The sequence below is a fragment of the Protopterus annectens genome, chromosome 13.part0 (genome assembly GCF_019279795.1).
Source record: "Protopterus annectens isolate FY-2018-M chromosome 13.part0, PAN1.0, whole genome shotgun sequence".
NCBI classification, from domain to species: Eukaryota; Metazoa; Chordata; order Ceratodontiformes; family Protopteridae; genus Protopterus; species Protopterus annectens.
Genome location: NC_056747.1, coordinates 1033897382 through 1033918943, shown reverse-complemented (window position 1 = coordinate 1033918943; position 21562 = coordinate 1033897382). Strand labels below are relative to the sequence as shown.

The following is a 21562-nucleotide window of genomic DNA, read 5'->3' as shown; positions in this document are numbered from 1 at the left end:
TCTTCTGTAATCCTTGATCTGGTATTGTTAATCCTTGTTCATTCCTTACACATAGGTATTGGTTCTGACCTCGGAACCGAGATGGACATTTTCCAAGCTCGCATCAGCTTCAAACTCTCGAGCTAAACTCTTACCCACAACCCCCCTCTCCGTTACAACAGATTTCACTTGCCGCGTTGCCATTCGGTCGTGTCAAGCTACTTCTCTTGAGCTAAGTACAGTTATTTGTTGTTTAATAGTTTTTCAGATTACTTTTCTGTCAGAAAAGTTTATATTTCATTGTCTCTTACCCTATCGCATCTAGCATACATATTTTCTTCAGGTTTTTCTGCTCTTTTCTTTACCACTTTTACCGCGAGGTATTCTCTCTTTACCATCATTGGTAATCCTTCCCCTTTTTCTCATAGCTTCGGGTATTCTCTTGTACCATTGCTGGTACCTTTTCTATTAATTAATTTGCTGTCATGGCAGATAAGAAAGGTAGTTAAGGATTTAAGCGATATTCTGATTGTGGACACATACTACCTACTTCTGATGCACACTCTTTGTGCGTTTATTGTTTGGGGGCGTCCCACTTGTCTGTTGATCCACCCTGTACTATTTGTGAGAACTTTTCAAATAGAACCTTGTTGGAAAGGAAAAACAAGCTGTTACTGAAGGGACTCCTTAAATCTCCTTTTTGAGAGGCTATTTCTGGTTCGGAGGCCTCAACCCTTGCTAGAGCCCATAAGAAAATCTTGGATGTTCCTACCAAGGCTAAATCTTTGCCTTCGTCCCCGGCTGGGGACTCCCACTAACCAAAACCTAAAAAGGCTAAAGTTTCAGCTCCGGAGCTCGCACACTCAGCCCCAGTGCTTTCGGTGCCTAGACTTTCGGCACAGAGGCCTTCGGCTCCATTAGCGATCTCGGCTCCATCTTCTCCTGCAGCCTTCACTATATCAGCACCGAGGGGCTCTTAGGTTCAGACTGTTACCACTGTATCGGCACCGACCTTGACCTCGTCGGCTCCGAGATCTTTCTCGGAACCGACGCCTTTATTGTTGACTGCAGTTTTGTCAGTTTCAGCCTCAGTACCAACAACCACTTCAGCACCGATCCCTGTGTCGGTGCAGACCATGACCTCGGCACAGATGATTTCTTCGGTGCAGACATCCGTAGTCCAGTCTCTCTCTGCATCGCTGTCCTCGGTGCGGATGAGTGAGATGGGCATCAAGTTTGCCTCTTCTGTGGACAGGCCTGTTTCTCCCTCAGTCTCCATGAGGTCCACTAGAAGCCTTTCCGAACATGATGTGTTGCATCTTGTGGATCAGGTGCTCTTGGCCAGAGGTATCCCACCCCTCAGGAACTATCCTTCCTTGGGAGGTGATCACCCGTCTCCAAAGACCCCTTCTTAGTCTCCTCCTTCATTGCCTTTGAAGTCCATGGATATAGCACAGTCTTCCCCTTATGCGGTCCCCTTTGTGGATCTCACTACGGAACTGCAGTTACCTTCGTGGCAGGAAAGTTTTGCTATGATCCAGGATGTCAGTTGTGACACGCATAGTTTGCTGCTCCACAGCCATCCAGGGATTCCGGGTCAGCAAGCTGAGCCACTTAGGGGAGGGGTGACCCCTGTCCTAGACATGCACTGCTCTTCAGGTGGACCATCCTTCCAATTGATGGAGAAGGCTTTCGCTGCTGCTGGCAATACTGGACTGTCTGTACCTCCGCCCTCCTCTGGTACACTGGTTTCACAAGTCGCACCTAGCAGACACCGGGTGCAAGGGCCTCAGGGCATATTCCCACAGGAATCCCCTTTTCCGCTGTCTTCTCCAGCTTCTCCTATTGAGGAGGCCCACCGGAAAAGTTCATGTAAGAGGAAGCACATGGACTCCACAGATGAGTCCCTCACTGAAGAGACAGATTTCCCATGAGGGGGAAGGATCCCCCCCCCCCGGTCACCCTCTGAGGTATCCTTTGGTGATATCCTCAAAATCTTGAAACAGAGGGGTGACTAGCAGTCCTCTAATCTGACCTCTGAGGAATCTGTGTTCCTGCCGGCCTTTTGCGTCCGGCCCCCTACCTCCTGGGTTACTCCACCTGCCGATGAACTTGTCCGGCTCATCGTGCAGCGTGCTTGGAAGGCTCCTGATACTGTCAAAGCTGTTCCCCGGAGGCCAGATAATATTTTGTCCCCTCCTGCTTCGGATCCCCATTGGTCCAAAGGTCTTCCTGTTTATGCTTTGGTGGTGGCGGCCGCAACAAAAAAGGATCTGGCAGAAGAAGAAAGCCAGACTGTCTATCCGCCTTACAAAGAGTCCCGTGCCCGGGATAGGATAGGGAAGTGCACCTTTGCTTCAGTGACCTTTACTATCAGGTCCCTGAATTATATGGCACATTTTACCAGGCTTAAAAGGGATCTGATTTCTGAGCTCTCTGAAACCTTGGCTGGTGCTGTGTCTAATGAGGTCCGTGACAGTGGCCTCTCAGCTGGCCACCATTGAATCAATATCCAACTCCTCTATGCGACTGATATCTCACGCATCAGAAGGAGCAGCGGGTTCAGCTGCGGTCTTGAGACGACATGCCTGGATGTGCTTGTGCAATTTCGCGGAACCCTTTTAAGGCTTCCTTTCTTAATGCTCCCATTGAGGCCTCCTCATTGTTTGGGCCCAAAGTTAAAAGCACACTGGCCAAATGTGAACAGGACGGTAAGACGCTTTCTGCCATAGGTGTCCATTATTCTTCCCCCTCAGCATGCTTTTGAAACCAAAAGAGTGAGAAGATATGGTTCAAGAAATCTCAGGGTCCTTTCCGTGACACACAGGCCGAGTTCTCCCCTAGAGGCAGAAGGGCAAACTCACAGGGAAGATGCTCCTTTTGGGGCAGAGGGGGTCCACGTAACCAGGGTTCCAGGGATTCTTTCCCTGGTCAATCCTACCAGCGCTCCTGATGAGTGGCCCAACTCCTTTCTTCTGGAGGTGGTTGGGGGACGTTTCTCCACCCTTCTGCCTGGCTAACCATCACCACCGATTCTTGGGTACAAAGGATTATAACCAGAGGTTATCATATCCCCTTCAATCTTTGTTCTGCCCCTTCAAAAAACCTTCCTGACGTTCCACCCAGTCAAAGGGAAGAAGCAGCACTAGAGATAGAAAAGCTGCTAAGAAATAGAGTCATCCAAATAGTCCCTCCAGACCAGATAGGATCCAGATTCTACTCTACTATTTTTGGTGCCAAAATAAAACTGGGACTGGAGACCAATTTTAGATCTCAGTGTATTGAACAAGGTTTCAGCCCTCATTAGACCCATTATAGAGTATAATGCCCCATTTGGTATGTACCTCACAAGACATCTGCAACAGCTGGAAAGGCCACAGAAATACCTCACTAAAGGAATCACAGGCCTAAAGCAGATGCCATATGCTGACCATCTAAAAAAAACTCCAGCTATACTCTGTGGCATATCGTCTACTCAGAGGCGATCTCTGCTTAATACAAAAGGCCATGTCAAACCCTGAGCTGTTGGACATGCTCCACTTAAAGAAATCCCAATCCCTCAGAGCCACACACTGCAGGGATCTAAACCTTATCATCACAATGAACAAAACATGCTGGAGGGATAGGTTCCTGACCCAGAGACTCCCCATACTCTGGAATAGACTGCCCATACATGTCAAGCAGAGCACCTCATTGGCCCTCTTCAAAAGGAACCTCGATGATTGGATGGGAGAAAGGAAATTCACCCCGGGGATCATGTCAGTCGCCCTGCTAGACAGGGGCCCAGAGAAGTAAATATTGTGGGAAAAAATGTCCAGGGAATTATTATGGCTAGGCTTGCATAGGCCTTAGGGCCGATAGCCTAGTACCAACCTATGAGAGTACAAAAATTCCAGATGGTCACAATACAGTCTATCCTTCGGCTTTTGGAAAAAGACGATTGGATGTGCTTGATAGATCTTCAAGATGCGTACTACCACATAAAAGTGGACAGGCCATCAAGAAGATTTCTGTGCTTCGTGCAGGAGCCTGTCACTACCAGTTCAGAGTACTGCCCTTCGGAGACTCTACAGCCCCCAGAGTGTTCACAAAGTGCATGGCAGTTGTCACAGCTCACTTGCGACTTCCAGGATTCTAGGTGTTTCCATACCTAGACGACTGGCTCATTTCTGCCCCCACCAGACATCTACTGGAAAAAGCCCTGGCATAATCTCTCCTCATTGCTCAAAGGCTAGGCATAACCATAAACTGGCAAAAATCCAGTCTCACCCCATCTCAGTCAACAGAATTCGTAGGGGTTATCTTTGACACAAAAAACTGCAGAGCTGCTATTCCAGAGCACAGAATTATAAGGATAAAGCAACAACTGATTCCAATCCTTTCAAGGGAGAAATCCACGTTTCACTCGGTTCTACAACTGTTGGGTTCCATGGCAGCCTCCATCACCATTGTCCCCCTGGCCAGGTTTCACATGAGGCTTCTACAATGGCTACTGCTCACCCAATGGTATCCCTTTCAGCATCCTCTCAGCCATGATTCGTGTAACCCACAGGTGCAAACAGGATTTAAATTGGTGGATGACACACAGTCTGTCACAATGGTCTCGCCCCTTCTCCCCCCAGCAACCCAAGGCTACAGTGAACACGGATGCCTCCCTGATGGGGTGGAAGGGGCTATGTCAGGGACAGACACTCCAAGGCACTTGGTCCGAACTGGAGGCCCATCTGCATATAAACGTTCTAGAGCTGAGGGCGGTGCTTCTGGCGTTGCAAGCATTCCTTCTCCTGCTGCCATCTGGGACAATTGCAATTCAATCAGACAACATGGCGGTGGTCTGGTACATCAGCAAGCAAGGTGGAACCAAAGCTTACCCCCTTTGTCGAGATGCCATGAGAAGAAGGCAATGGGCAATGGCTACCAACCGTTTTCTTCTAGCAACGCACATTCCTGGGAGTTCCAACATGATAGCAGACAGACACAGTAGGTGCATTCTTCAACCTCACGAGTGGTCCCTGAATCCCTTGATAGCGGCGGAGATCTTCCACTGCTGGGGCCGTCCTTGCTGCGACCTCTTTGCATCCCCGACCAACTACAAATGCAGCAACTACTTCACCCTGATTCCCCCTCCGGGACAGTCACCCAGGGACGCTCTAGTCCACGATTGGTCCTCGGGTCTTCTTTATGCATTTCCACCCTTTCCCCTCATTCCCCAGTTTCTGAAAAAAGCCTGTCTGTTGAAGAGCAAGGCGATCCTCCTAGCACCATATTGGCCTCGACAGATTTGGTTCCCTTTCCTTTGGCCTCCCCTACTAGATCGACCATGGATTCTCCATCCAACCCTGGAATTGATCTCACATCCACAGAACCTGATTCATCCCAACTTGAACAGCCTGAAGCTCACGGCTTGGCTACTCCAATTCCCTTGATTGGCAGGCAGAATGATCTGTGTTACGCTGTCTATCTCGTCTTCGTTATTGCTGGTTGGGATCAGAGCTGATCCTCAGCTCCGACTCTGCCATCTTCAATAGCTCGAGAGCTGTTTACTGGCTCGAGGCTACCCCTTATCCCATACTGCCTAGCAATAGCTACCCAGATCTCGTTTGCTGCTTCAGCTGCGAGGTGTCGTTTTTCTGGCTCAGGCTCGTATAAAGTTTTTTGTATAACTTTCTAGACTCGATTTCTACCATTCTAGTTTATTATTGTTAACGATAGTCTTGTGTTGTGATAGCTTATTAGCTTGTAGTGTCCCTCCTTTTTCTTGTAGAACTCGTTTAACTTAGAGAGTTCTCCCCCACCTCTTCTAGTTAGGTTAGCCGTTTAAGTTAGAGGCTTTTCCTTATACCTTTCTCTTATAGGCTAGCCATTTAAGTTAGAGGCTTTCCTATTTTCTAAAAAAAAAAAAAAAAAAACCTTTAGCTATAGTCTTTATAGTAGTGTGTTTTTTTTTTGTAGACTGTATTTTGCTTCTGGTGTTATTGTTATAATTGTTTTTTCTTACTTTCAAGGATATCAAAGGAATCCAAGGTTTCTGGGTTCAAGAAGTGTGATTCATGCTGTCAGACGATATCTCTGTCAGATGGGCACACTTCTTGCGTCTATTGTTTAAGCGCTGTGCACCTGCAGGACTCTTGTTCTATCTGCCATGCCTTTAGTCCAAGAGTCCTGCAGGAGCGTAAGAATACGCTTATCCTTAGGGGTCTTTTAAAACCCCAGGATTCACCGGCCAAGAGTTCTCAGCCTGTGAAATCCCCTAAACCCACTAAGTTATCGGCTCCAAGTTCGGAGCCATCTTCTGTTCAGGGTTTAACTTCCACGTCGGTTCTGGCTGGCACCGACAAGACACTCTCCCCGTCGGCTCCATCAGAGGCTTCGGAGTCGTCGTGGAGCCACAAGAGGCTAAGGTCCCCCTCACTCGAATCTGTGCACTCGGCTCCTCGGTCCCCTTTGCTTCAGAGCGAGCGCAGTCACCAATCCTCTCACTCCTCTTGGTCCTCTAGGCTATCGGATCATGATGTGGAGGGAGTGGTCAGTAGGTTGCTAAAGTCGCAGGCACTTGCCAAGTTGTTGTCCAGCCCTCCTCAACAGGTGTCTGCTCCATCCACTTCTCTCGATGTTCCTCCTCCGACTCCAATAAGTTCGGAGCCGGAGTTCGTTGGGGTTCGAGTAGTGGAACCGTCAGCTCCGATAACACAATATCCTTCGGTTCTGACGTCGGCTCTGATTCCCTCGGTGGTGCCGTTCATCAAGGGATCTGGGCGCCAGGCCTCCCTCGTCGGCTCCGAGGGGGCGAGTGGCATTGGACCCTTGTCCAACCCCGTTCTCCCTCTCGGAGCTTCGGCACGGTGAGCTTGGCTCCTACATTGGCCTCGGAGCCGTCTCCCTCAGTGCGGAGAAAGATTCCTATTTCTTCAGAGCAGTCTCCCTCAGTGCGGAGAAAGATTCCTATTTCTTCGAAACCGGAGCTTTCTCTGCATTGTGGAGTGTACTGGTCACTGAGTCAGCTCCACTATCAACCCCATCGGCTCCGTCCCCTGTAGTGCCTGTGCCAACCTCTGTTCCTCCTCCGGATCCCAAGTGCAGGAAACCGATGCTCCAGGACACCCCATTGGGTGTTTCCTCTTCTTCCAAGGCCTCCCCTGATCTCTCAGAGGAGCCCCCTTGGAAGAAGAAGTGCAAGAGGAAGCACATTGACTCCCCTGAGTCTGTCACTTCTGATACAGACTTAGATGAATCGGAAGGGTCCCTGAGATCCCCCTCTGAGGATGTTTCCTTTTCGGACATCCTGGAGATGCTCAAGCAGAGGGGGAACTAGAATCCCCTAGCCCCTTCTGAGGATGAGTCTGTATTTCTGGATGCCTTCGGTTCCTGACCTTCCATCTCCTGGGTATCTCCGCCTTTCAATCCACTTATGACAGTGGTGTCTCGAAAGGCTTGGTCAGCTCCAGATACAGTGGAACCAACTCCCAGGAGACCTAGTAAATTTATTACAGCACCCCAGAATAAACAGTTCCTTACGAAAGGTGTCCCTGTTGATGCTATGGTGGTAGCAGCAGCCACAAAAAAAGAGTTAGCGGAGACCTCTTCGTCTGTCCATCCCTCTAACAAGGAGTCTAGGACGATGGACAGATATGGGAAGTGAATGTTCGCTTCAGCGACCTTCTCTATGAGGTCACTGAACTACCTGTGTCATTTTACCCAGCTACAAAGGGATCTCCTTAAAGAGCTCGGAGATACCCTCCAAGATCCAACAGCTGAGGGAGTACAAGCCAAGGTAGCTTCCTAGCTAGCAATGCTTAATTCTGTTAACTCCTCCATGAGGCTCATTTCCTATGCAGCCGATGGGGCGAGTAGAGCCGCTGGTACCAGGGTGGCCCTTAGGAGGCATGCCCGGATGTGGCTGTGTAATTTTGCGGAACCCTTTCGAGTGTCCTTCACCAACTCTCCCTTCGATGGTTCCTTTCTTTTTGGACCACAGGTGAAAGACCCTTTGACTAGGTGTGAGCAAGAAGGCAAGACTCTCTTTGCCATGGGAGTCTGTTTTTCCACTCTCTCTAGACCTTACCCCAAGGGTCAGAAGAGTAGGAAGATGTGGTTCTGTAAATCCCAGGGAGCTTTGCCTGACACACGTAGTGATTTTTCCTCCAGAGGCAGAGGGGGAAACAATAATAATAGACGCCACCCTCATGGCAGAGGGGGTCCGCAGAACCAGGTCAACAGAGAATCCTTCTCTGATAAGCCCTTTCAGCATCCCTGAAGGGTTGCCCGGCTGCTCATCTCTGGAGGCAGTTGGGGGAAGACTTTTGCTGTACCCAAAAGCGTGGCAAGTTTAACACAAGACAGATGGATATGGTCCATTATATCCGGAGGTTACAAGATTCCCTTCCTTCAACCCCCCTTGCAGTCAAGGAAGACCCTCCCAGATGTTCCACCCAATCTGAGGGAGCAAGCAGTTATAGAAGTTTCAAAACTGCTAGAAAAAAGAGCCATCCAGGAAGTCCCGGCAGACCAACATGGATCCGGAACTTACTCAAGGTTCTTTTTAGTACCAAAAAAGACAGGGGACTAGAGACCAATTCTAGATCTCAGCAGATTAAACAGGTCTGTACAAAGAATGAAGTTTTGGATGGTCACGCAACAGTCCATTCTACCCTTTCTGGGTCAGGACAATTGGATGTGCTCTATACATCTTCAGGACACGTACTACCATATAAAGATGGACAGGCACTCCAGAAGATATCTTCGCCTCCAGCTGGGTGCCAGTTATTACCAGTTCAGAGCTCTGCCCTTTGGTCTCACCACAGCCCCCAGGGTGTTCACCAAATGTATGGCAGTGGACACGGCTCACCTGAGGCGTCAAGGATTCCAGGTGTTTCCGTATCTAGACAACTGGCTCCTTACTGCTACCACCAGGCACCAACTCATACAAGCACGGGACTACACAATCTCAATCTGCTCACAGCTCAGCATCACAATAAATTTAGAAAAATCTGCCTTGTTGCCCTGTCAGTCTATCACTTATATAGGAGCAGACTTGGACACAAGGGATATGTTTGCAAGGCTACCACCAAAGAAAGGGTGTCCGCAATTCGTCAGCAGGTACAGGTTCTGATGCAGAGCAAAAGGATCCAAGTCAGGTACGTCCTTCAAACTCTGGGCTCTATGGCAGCAGCCATTCTCCTAATCCCACTGGCGTGCTTTCATATGAGGATTCTTCAGTGGCTTCTGTTCATGCAGTGGTCTTTCCAAGAGCCACCCATGACATACGAGATCATGATCATGGATGCATGCAAAAAGCATCTTTCTTGGTGGATGGTCTCCCCACTAGTTACTTAGGGCAGACATTTCATACAACCCCCTACAGTAGCCACAGTGACGACAGACGCCTCCATGATAGGGTGGGGGGCATTATCTGGGCAGAACAGTCCAAGGCACGTGGCAACCTCACGAGTACCATCTGCATATAAATGTCCTGGAAATGAGAGCCGTGCTCCTGGCGTTGGAAGCCCTTCAAGGCTATCTTCCTCCTGGGACCATTGCTATTCAAACGGACATGTCAGTGGTGTGGTACATCAACGAGCAGGGTGGAACCAGGTCCTACCGCCTATGTCGAGAAGCACTCAGGCTTTGGCAGTGGGCGATTTCCTCCCAACATTTTCTGATTGCGACGCACATCCCTGGGAGATCCAACGTCATAGCAGACAGGCTCAGCAGAACTATTCTAATGCCTCATGAGTGGTCTCTGAATCAGGATATTACGAATCTTGTTTTTCGCAAATGGGGACAGCCTTGCTGTGATCTCTTTGCCACCCTCTTCAACAGCAAATACAGCAACTACTTCTCCCGCTTCCGGGTCACACACCCAGAGACGCTCTAGTCCACGATTGGCCCCAGGGACTTCTTTATGCCTTTCCTCCATTCCCTCTGATACCCAAACTTATACAGAAAGCAATATCGTTGGGTTGCAAAATGATCCTTATTGCCCCCTACTGGCCTCGACTGATATGGTTTCCGTTCCTGCACCGTTACCTTCTCGATCAACCCTGGACTCTGGACCCAATTCCAGACCTCCTGGTTCATCAATCAGGCGGGTTGCATCAGTCCCTAAAAACCTTCCAGCTCACAGCTTGGTTGCTCCACTTCCAACCTTAGCCAGGCTTCCCAGCATTTCCCCAGCAGTCCGTGACATTATCGTGTCCTCTCACAAGTCTTCATCGAGGAAAACTTATGCTAACAAATGGAAGCGTTTTTCTTGTTGGGCAGAGACTAGGAATGTGGATTCCTTTTCAGCCCCACTCCACGAAATCTTGGAATTTCTAGCTCTGCTGTTTCATTCTGGGTCCACTGCTTCTACGATCAGGGTACAAATGGCGGCCATTTCTAACTTTCATGTTGGTTTTTCGAACTCTAACATTATGTCTCATAAGCTATGTAAAGCTATTGTGAGAGGGGCAACTCTTCTTAGGCCTCCAGTGAGAGATCCCCCTCCTCCTTGGGACCTTAATTTAGTCCTAACCTCCTTAATTCTGCCCCCTTTTGAACCAGCAGCTTCTTGCTCTATCAAGTTCCTATCTTGGAAGACACTCTTTCTGGTAGCTATTACCTCAGCCAGACGTGTCTCCAAACTTCAGGCCCTATGTGTTCGTCCTCCTTACTTGGTTTTTCATAAGGACAGGGTTGCTGTGAGAACTAATCCCTCGTTTCTCCCTAAAGTCTGCTCAGCAAGTAACTTAAACCAATCTATAGATCTTCCTGTTTTTTTCCCTAATCATACCAACAAGGCAGAATACAAACTACACCAACTGGATGTTCATAGGCAATTGTGTTTTTACCTGCACAGAACTAAAGAAGTAAGGAAATCGTATCAACTATTCCTCTCTTACGTCTTGGGCAAACAAGGTCTCCCAGTTTCCAAGGTAACCTTGTCTAGATGGGTGTCACACACTATTACTTTCATTTATCAGTTAAGGAACTAACAGTTGCCTATTAAACCGAAAGGTCATTCTACTAGGGCCTTGGCCACCTCTGTAGCCTTCCAGTCTAGGTTGCCCATGGATTCTATCTGTGCAGCTGCCACGTGGGCAAACCCTCATACCTTTATTTCTCATTACAAGTTGGATATGGTCTCCAGGAGCAGAGCTGACTTTGGTTCCACTGTTCTGAAGAGTCTGTTCCACTGAGCCACCCAGGATGTTAGGTGCTAGGGATGCTGTCCCAACCAGCAAGAATGAAGGCGAGATAGACGACTTAACATAAAGAAGTTCTGTACCTACCATAATGTTCCATGTTAGTTGTCTTCATCTCGCCTTCCTTCCTTGCGTCCCACCCTCCATCCCCCTGTCCTAGTGGATCGAGAGGAGTTTTTTGTTCTGTTTCACTGGCCGTGTGTTCTCTTGTGTCCTTTTTTGATCTAAGAGAATATGGCAGGTATAGTCAACTGGTTCTTGACAGAATTTGGTATGTTGTTATGTCTGGGTTTAGCTATCTCAAATGAGATCTGGGTAGCTATCGCTAGGCATTATGTAATAAGGGGTAGCCTCGAGCCAGTAAACAGCTCTCGAGCTATTGAAGATGGCCGATTCAGAGCTGAGGATCCCAACCAGCAAGAAGGAAGGCGAGATGAAGACAACTAACATGGAACATTATGGTAGGTACATAACTTATTTTTCTTTACAAGTACGTGATATTCTCATTGCGTCTCATTAGTCTTCCACTAGAATTACTTATCTGAGCAAGTGGAAAAGATTTACCTGTTGGCTGAAAGATAAACAAGTAGATCCCTTCTCAACACCAGTGTCGATAATACTAGACTATCTGGCTGATCTCTTTCAATGGGGTCTATCAGCCTCTACCATTAGAGTTCATTTGGCTGCAATTTCTAATTTTCATGAGGGTGTACAAGATTCCTCTCATGTCCCACAGGTTGTGCAAGACCTTCATAAAAGGTGTGAATCATCTGAAGCCACCTTTTAGAGAACCTATTCAACCATGGGATTTATCATTAGTTCTACAAGCTCTGACAATGCCACCTTTTGAACATGACTCTTCTTGCGACCTCAAGTACTTGTCATGGAAAACCTTGTTTTTGGTCACCATTGCTTCTGCCAGACGTATTTCTGAGCTTCAAGCTCTATGTATCAAGAGTCCTTACTTGATTTTTCATAGAGATAGAGTGTCTGTGAGAACTAATCCATCTTTTCTGCCTAAAGTGATCTCTGAAATGTCCATTAATCAAGCCATTGAATTGCCAGTTTTCTTTCCCTGTCATTCAAACAGAGGAGAGTATTGCCTACATATCCACAGGCAAATTTGTTTTTACTTAAACAGGACTAGGACCTTTCGTAAATCTGACCAGTTATTTTTGGCTTTTTCTGGACCTAGATTAGGATCTGCTGTTGCTAAGGTCACATTAGCTAGATGGTTGAAGGACTGTGTGACCTTCATTTATACACAACGCAATATATCGTTGCCTACTACTATAAAAGCTTATTAAACAAGGTTGGTGGCAACTTTTGCTGCCTTCCATTCCAGAGCTTCCTTACATGACATCTGTGCAGCTGCAACTTGGGCTACAACTCATACCTTCATCAATCATTACAAATTGGACTTGGCCTCCAGGGGAAGAGCATCTTTCGGTTGTATGGTGCTCAGGAATATCCTTCCATGAGAGCCTCCCAGGAATAGAGGTAGCTGGGGACTCTGTCCCATGCATAAGGAATGAACGAGGATTAACAGTATCAGAAAAAGAAGATGTTCTTCGTTTTCCATTGCTGCAGTCCTTACTATTGGGTATAGTCCGCATCCAGTCGGCCCGAATACCAGAGTATAAGGCTGACGTCGGTCAGGGCGCATTAGACTGACGTCAGTACGTCAGGGTACTAATGCGCATGACCGCGCCATATCCTCAGTCTTTTTTGCCGCGTGGTCCGATGCAGAAGCAGTTTTGCGAGTGCAGGTTGGCGTTCTGAAATATTTCCGAAACCGGAGTTTCAGACCGAATCAGAGTTGGCTAAGTACCCCGTTGGGGAACATTTTGGTTTTTCTTGCCTCAGTATTTAACCGGATGTCAGAAAAGTGAATAACTGTATTTCTTGTGGGAAACAAATACCTCATAGGGATTACCATACATTGTGTATACCTTGTTTAGGGCCTGAGCACGACGTTGTTGGTTGCCGCCTTGTGCTAGGTTTAACAAACGCACTATTAAGAGGAGGTTAGACTGTGCCAGATTAGTGTTTGGGAAGCGTTGCAATTATAAAATGCCGCCGGATGCTCCGACGCCCGCTTCCCAAGAAGCGCAAGGACAAAACAGCGAAGCCTAGGGTTGATGAACCGCAGTCCCGGACGCCGGTTCTTTAGATGGCTCAGTGGAGCCAGAGGTTTTGCCAGGAGTTTCTATGGAGTCTCAGGCAGAAACTTTACTTTTACAGGATGTACCCTCTCAGGAGGCAGGCCAGGCTGAGGGGCTTCTCAGGTAACTATTCTTCCCTCTCTTCCCAAAGTAGTTAGAGCCTCTCCTTCTGTTGCCAAAACTTCTTTTAGAGGTAGGCCAACTTCAGCTTCAGTAGGGGCTTCTCCTAGCCTTCGGGTTCTGTACCTAAGAAACATATGCTTAAAATGGCAGAAGATTTGATTACTATGATTAGAGGTTCTATGGGCCCTCCTGATAAGAGGCCTAGAGTGGAACCAGAGTTTGACAGTTTTGAACAGGGTTCAGGGGCTTATGAGTCTTCTGCGGAAGATTTGCAGGAGTATCCTCATTATTCTGATTCTGATGTGGATGATGCCACTCCTTGCTTCCCCTCCTGAGGATTTTTCATTTTCAGAGACTCTGCATTCCATGAGGGAGCACTTTAAATGGGAAGGCCAGGATTACTCTGATTCCAGGAAGAGACTTAGGGAATTCTTGTTTTTACCCCAGCATGGGCCCTTAGCTATACCTCCTGTGTTGAATGTGGTGGTAGATGTTTTTGCAGAGGCTTACCTGAACCCTGATTCTTTGTCTCCTGCTCCTGTTAAACCTGATAGGTACTATAGGGTGCCCGAGCTCATAAGTATTTGTTTAAGAGTCCTAGGGCGGACCCAGAAACTGTTTCTCAGGGGCCTAAAGGTGTTAAGGCCTCTGTGGTTAAAAATCCTGTTCCCACTGACAAAGAGGCAAGGGCGTTAGATAGGTGGGGTAAGAAAGTGTATACTTCTTCCACTCTAGCCATGAGGGCGTTGAATTGTCAGTTTCACATGCTGAAATATCAAAATTATCTCCTTTCACAATTGAAATCTAAGGTGGATGCTTTGGCGGAAGGTATTGATTGTAAAGACTTGCTGGATTTAGTTTATGTGTCTGAACAAGTGGGCAAGCATTCTTTGCAATGTGGTTTTGATGCTGTGCAGGCCTCCTCGAGGGTGGCTGCCACTAGTTCTGTTCTTCGCAGGCATGCCTGGTTGAGGGATCAAAATTTGGCTGAGCATGTTAAGACACGGATTTTGGATGCTCCTTTACAGTCTGATGTGTTGTTTGGTTCACCTGTGGAAACAGTTTTAAAGAAAATGGAGGACAAAGCTAAGTCTATGCAAACTGTTAAAGATTTTTTGCAGGTACAGCCACCAAGTTTAGTAGAAATTGGCCTGCTAAGGGGTGGACATATCCTGCTTATGATTCCCAGTCTAGGGGTAGGTCTAGACGTGGTAGGGGCAGGGCTCAAGGTTCTTTAGGCCTAGAACAGGGAGTTCACCTGCTCAGACTTCTGGTGAGGGCAGGGGTCAGTCCTTTCGTAAACAGACCCAATGACCTGCCTTTTCCGCTGCCAGTAGATTCTCGTCTGGCAGCTCCTTTGGAAGGACGACTGTCTCTTTTCAAAGAAAATTGGGATTTAATTACTCAAGACAGATGGGTGTTGGACATCATTCAGCCAGTCCCTGTATCAGAAAGGGGCCTAGGATTTTATTCTCGCATGTTCCTAGTACCAAAAAAGGGGAACACGTGGAGACTGCTTTTGGATTTATCTCTCCTCAACACTTATCTGGACATTCCCAAGTTCAAGATGTTGACGTTACAACAGCTTTTACCCCTGCTGGGCAAAGATCACTGGATGGTAACTTTAGATCTCAAGGAAGCTTACCTTCATGTGCCTATCAGGCTAAGTTACAGGAAGTATCTGCGGTTTCGAGCTGGAGATTCTCATTATCAGTTCTCTGCATTGCCCTTTGGCTTATCTACTGCGCCCAGAGTATTCACAAAGGTTCTGGCTCCAGTGATAGCTTACTTCAGGCTACAAGGACTTCAAATCTATCCTTATTTAGACGACTGCCTGATTCTGGCTCAAGAAAAGGAAGACCTTCTACAGCATCTGGAATATCTTATAGCAGTGCTAAGATGCCTAGGGTATTCTGTGAACGAAATAAAGTCCAGTCTAGTACCCTCTCAAGACATGTGCTTTCTGGGTGTGAGACTGAATACAGCAGCCCAGATGGCCTTTTAACCCCGGACAAACAAAAGAGTCTATCACTTTACTTCCATCACCTATCTCATCAGTCCGTGCTGACTGCAGAGACAGTCCTTCAAGCATTAGGGTTCATGGCATCTTGTATTCTGGTGCTTCCCAATGCCAAACTGCATATGAGGAAGTTACAATGGTATCTCAAAATGTATGGACACAGCACTGCCAGGATTTAGACACTGTCATTCAAATAATACCTTGCCTTCAAAGAGAATTTTTGTGGTGGGCTCAGGAATGTCACCTAAACAAGGGACTCTCTGTGACCCGGCCAGAGGCGTAGTCAGATTTTACCGACAGATGCCTCAGACATTGCTTGGGGAGCTCATCTAAATGGAAAGTGGATACAAGACAAGTGGCCTGCCAGACTACAGCATCTACATATCAACATGAAGGAGATGTTAGCAGTCCAGTTCGCATTGCTGGCTTTCAAGGAGTTACTTCTTCCAGGGCAGGTGTTGATTCTAACAGACAACACAACTGTCATGTGGTACTTCAACAAACAAGGGGAACACATTCTTATCCTCTATGCAGGCAAGCGATGATTTTATGGGAGACTGCGCACGCTTGCACCTAACTCTTCAGGCAAGGTTTCTGCCAGGAGCACAGAACTCCTTAGCAGATGTGTTAAGCAGACAAATCATGGATCCCCACAAGTGGAAACTGGATCTTCATGTATTTCAGAAATTGACAGTGTCATGGGGAACTCCAGACATAGATCTGTTCGCTTCTCCACTAAACCACCAGCTGCCACAGTTTTGCACAAAGGGGTTTCATCACACAGCTTGGAAAGTGGATGCTCTGTCTTTCAGTTGGACAAACCTTCATGTGTATGCCTTTCCACCTCTGCCTCTTCTTCCAAAGGTACTGTTAAAGGTCAGACAGGACAGGCCAAGGATGATTTTGATAGCTCCAGATTGGCCTTGGCAACACTGGTACCCTCTACTACGGAGTCTGGTAAAGAAGCCTCCATGGCCTTAACCTTTGATTCCACATCTGTTATCCCAGCAGGACGGTCATCTGCTCAATGTCAAGCTTCACTCTCTTCATCTGACAGCCTGGCATATTCTGTGTTGAAACACGGCAGGTCTCAACTTCCTCAACAAGTTTTAAATGTGATTAGGGAAGCTAGAAGACCTAGTACAAGGAAAGTGTACGCAGCAAAATGGAAGAGATTTTTATTTTGGAGTAAAGCAAAGAATTTGGAGATTTCTGAGCCTAATTTGAGTATGGCTCTTCAATATCTTACTGAGTTACTGGACAAGGGTCTGTCCTTCTCTTCCATTAAGATTCATGCTGCAGCAATCTCAGCTCACTATGATTGTGACCCACCATTGTTTTCGCATCCTTTGTTCAAGCAGTTTCTTAGAGGGGCAAAAAATATAAGACCCCCACGAAGAGCTCCTACTCCTGCTTGGGATCTCAATTTTGTGTTGGAAAAACTTACTCTACAACCTTTTGAGCCTGCGGCTACTGCTGAATTGAAATATTTGTCATGGAAGACTGCTTTTTTGTTGGCTATTACTTCTGCAAGAAGGGTGTCTGAGTTGCAGGCCCTTATGGCAGTCGAGCCCTTTTTGATTTTCCATAAGGATAGGGTATCATTACGTACTAATCCTTCCTTTATGCCTAAGGTGGTTTCTAGTGTGGCTTTAAACCAAACTATTCATTTGCCTACTTTTTATGCAGACCCCCAAAATAAAGGGGAAAAGATTTTGCATACTTTAGATGTACACAGGCAATTGCGTTATTACTTAAGCAGGACTAAGGATTTTAGGCAGTCTCAGCAGTTGTTTGTTTCTTTTGCTTTGAGTTCGCAGGGCAAGCCTGTGTCAAGACAGACTATTTCTAGGTGGATTGGCTTTTGCATTGCATTTTGTTATTCCCATCATGGCAAGGAGGTTCCAGCTGGGATTAGGCCTCATTCCACTAGGGCTACTGCCACTTCAACAGCATTTCTACGGGGGGTGGCAACTAAGGATATTTTGGAAGCAGCTACTTGGAGTTCAGTGCATACTTTCTCTAAGCATTATCACCTTCCTATCTACTCTAAGTCTAGGGCTGGTTTTGCCACAGCTGTTTTGCAAGGCATGTTGTCAGCTCCTGCTTCTTTATGATTTGCCAGCCTCCCTTACCTCTGCTTTGGGATTCTACCCAATAGTAAGGACTGCAGCAATGGAAAACGAAGAACATAGTACAGTTTTGTACCTACCATAAATGTAGATGTTCGAGGATTCCATTGCTGCAGTCCAATTTACCCTCCCTCCTTCCCCTCTGAGTTTAGGGGTGGTTGTGTAGGTGAGTTTACCTGCTTATATTTTTGTATATATTGTTCATGTTTTGGTGCAGGTATTTTGGGCCTTGTCTTTTTAGGGTCTTCTGACATCTGGGGCAAGAAAAGACTGAGGATATGACGCCGGTCATGCGCATTAGTACCCTGACGTACTGACGTCAGTCTAATGCGCCCTGACCGACGTCAGCCTTATACTCTGGTATTCGGGCCGACTGGATGCGGACTATACCCAATAGTAAGGACTGCAGCAATGGAATCCTCGAACATCTACATTTATGGTAGGTACAAAACTGTACTTTATGTCTTACCATAACGTTCCATCTGTATTGTTGATCCTCGTTCAGTCATTACGGCCCTCCCTCCTTCCCCTTCCTGTGGTTTCTAGTGGATCTCATCATCCGGTTCTTTTAGGTTATTTGACCAGAGGTAGCCTCTACCTTCTTTGACTTGCAAACTCAATCTGAGGTAATAGGGAGAGGGGGATTGTGGGTAAGAGTTTAGCTCAAGAGTTTGAAGCTGACGCGAGCTTGGAAAATGGCCGGCTCAGTTCCGTGGTTGGAACCGATACCCATGCGTAATGACTGCACGAGGATCAACAGTACAGATGGAACGTTATGGTAAGACATAACTTCTTTTTTCTTACACTTGTCCATCTTCCTTCTTGTCCTCAAAACTTTGGAATCTCTGCTATTTGTAAGCCATTGCTTTTGTCTTTATCATGTTAATTTTCCAATTTTTGTTTGTCCAGTGGAACAAGTAGAACCATTTCTCTTACCTTTTCAGTTAATGTTTTCTTTCCATTTGGTTCCTCACCCCAGTCATTTAACATGCTGTGTGTTTTAATTCTTCCATATGCTGCCTCTTTTTCCTTAAATACTAGGATCACTCCCTTCCTTCCTCCGGTATCAGACTGTAAGATTTCCATCTTATTCTTGTGATCCATTGTGTAATAAGTCAGTAACTGTGAATCCAACTTTTTGTCTTCTGGCATGACTACCTAGTGGCTATTTGTTTAAGATGTTATCCCTTCTACTTAACTTTCTAGGCCTATATCGGTGAAAGTGTATTTGTCCACACATATCACATCTCATTGTACTTCCTTCCAAGCCTTTATCGTGTTTACTTCCTTTTTATTTTCTTTATTTCATACCTAGCAGTTTTTGCTCCCTTCTGCACTCTAGTCATCAATACTTTTCCTATTTTGTGATCCCACTGCGACAAAAAAAGAGAAAAATGATTGTTAACATTTAGCTGTTATTAAAAGCTTTGTCTAAACCTTTCATATCCCCCCTTCTGTCCCCATGTTCATTCTTCAGCATGTTGCACTAACGTTTACCCAAGTCCATCACCTTCCATTACTGTTGTGTGTTTTTACCACTGCAGGATGGGCATTTATTGTCATCTGCATCACCCTTCTCAAACATGCCTTCGTTTCCCTTTCGTTTTGAGATATTTTTCTTTGAAATATTTAGAGGGGTTTCACTGGATATAGGGTTCCTGATTTACTTTAATCTGTCATCTCTGTTCTGTTGCAAGTCTTTTTCAGTCTTCACAGACTCGCTCAGTTTTTCTCTTCTTTTCTTTAGGTCTGACACTGCAGTATCCAGACCTAAGCACAACTTTCTGCGAGTGGAATAAAATATCTGAATCATAGCTAGGTATAAGAGTTTAAACGTTAACTTAGTCTTCCTTGCTAACTGGAAAGTGAGTATGTATGCATTATGTCTGATTACAACTTCTCTGCCCAATCCTACTTTTAGTATCTGACTCTTCCTCTATAGTTTTGACAGGATTCCTCTTTTTGCTTATAGGACCTAAATTTTTCTGTAATGGGTCTCTGTCATCTTGCTCTGTCAATATGGATCTCTTGTCTAGCAATTTCTGTCCACTTACTTAAAATGTTTGTAGTCCTTTCCCCTACATTTGTTCTAGAATCACTGAAAAATGAGGTTCTCCCTTTGTGCATGGTCCTCAAGTTCATTAGCTTTTACCTTTAATTCCTTCTATCTTGTCTCTCTGACATTTTTTTGTATTTTGTTTTGAAAACTTGCCTTTTCCATTCCTTTATCTTTGTTAGGCTATCTTTGTGATTGGAAATGGCTCCTTCATATTCTTGCATCTTTATTCATATAACATTACCACTATTCTCTCAGCTTGAACATTTCATTGTATAATTTGTTGTTTTATGCTCTAGGGTGATGTTCTCTCCAGTTTTGTACCAGTCATGCTCAACCATCTCTTCTCACTCTTCTGTCAGCACATTCTTCTGTATTATTTTGTTTGCTTTTAATGGCTGTTTTCTGCATTCACTCAGTGCAGTTCTGATTTTTCATCACTTTCCTGGATATTATGTAGAGGGTTTTTTAGAACACCTTTTTAAAGCTTTTTTGTAGCACTTTAGTTATTTAGGGCATCCCGGCATTTGCGTGGCGGTGTGTGTGGGCATCTTGCAGACATCAAGAAGGTAGGGCAGACTGGTGCTCTGAGTGAGCATGTGGTTGAGTGTGGTGGACATGAATTATGTTTTTTTAGTTATACAGCAATTAATGGGCGGCCGCGGTGGTGTAGCGGTTAGCGTTGTTGCCTCACAGCAAGAGGTTCTCCGGTTCCATCCTCGGCTGAGGTGCCTTCTGTGCCGAGTCTGCATGTCCTCCCTGTGGTCGCGTGGGTTTCCTCCGGGTGCTTCAGTTTCCTCCCACATCCCAAAGACATGCTATAGGTGGCTTGGGCACTCTAAATTGGCCCTAGGTGTGCGTGCATGTGTGCGCCTTCTGTGGATGGTTGGGCGCCGGGCTGGCAACTCGACACTGTAAAAACTCCACTGCCAATCATGAGCAGACGGGTGATCCGCTGTGGTGACCCCTAACTGGGAAAAGCCAAAAGAAGAAGAGTGCCTTAGACAGAACTCAGCTAAGTGCTTATAGTTTCTGAGCTCCACTTTCAAGGTTGGTGTTTCACGTAATTGTGCTTTGACTTTGAAATTTATGGGAATTTTGAGAAGACTGAATGGCTAAATAGCTTTTTTCTGCTGATAACTCTTTATAATGTTTTTAATTAAGTACCATATTAGCCATCAGAATTGAAATACATTTTTCTTTTGGAGGTTTTTTCAGTATAACAGTAGTTGCTGTTTATTTGATTTGTAGGATGAACTTCTTAACCTTTTGTATCTATTTTTTTTGTTGTGTTTTATTCAGGTTGAATGAGTTTACCAAGTACAACAGTGGAGAAGGCTGTAAGTGTCTCACTTTGTATCTGTTTTTTGGTTGCTTTTATAATGATGCTCTTTAATTATTAAATTAACTTACCTGCCTACCTTTCCTAGATTCTGAAGTAATTGTACGTGGTTTGTAGGGCACTGTTTTGCATCTCTTTTTTTGTACATGTGCAGCTGTTCAGTAGTCAGTAGAAGTAAAGGTGTTGTAGTTTGTTCTGTCTTAATTTCCAGTTGTGTAATCTTGTCCTTATGGCTGCTTGGCTTTAAAGTTTGACTTGAAAGAAGAGCAACATTCATTATGAAATGTCCTTAAGTTCAAGCACTCCTCACCACTGTCACTTAAGCAAAGCTGAAGAATCTTATAACAAGCATACTTAGGCCATATGGGAGCAAAACACTAAACAAAATGGAAGAAAACCCTGTAGATGTCCAAGATGCAAAACCTGTCAGATGATTTTTACTACTTTCAACATAACTTCACAGAACAGAAGTTTCAAAGTATAGGGTTCCTTTTTATGCCCTTCTACGAATGTGGTTTATCTAGTCAAATGTAGAAAATGTCTAGAGACAGGTTATATAGGA

At 45.9% G+C, this 21562-nt stretch overlaps 1 protein-coding gene across 1 annotated transcript in view; it reads left to right on the top strand.

The window, feature by feature from the left end:
• The window catches only part of MED24 (mediator complex subunit 24), a 1193465-nt gene that overhangs the window by 400441 nt on the left and 771462 nt on the right, over window positions 1-21562 (top strand). Inside the window, exon 15 of the mRNA XM_044055033.1 lies at window positions 20961-20998. Within this exon, the coding sequence (XP_043910968.1) occupies window positions 20961-20998 (38 nt within the window). The remainder of the gene's footprint in view (window positions 1-20960; window positions 20999-21562) is intronic.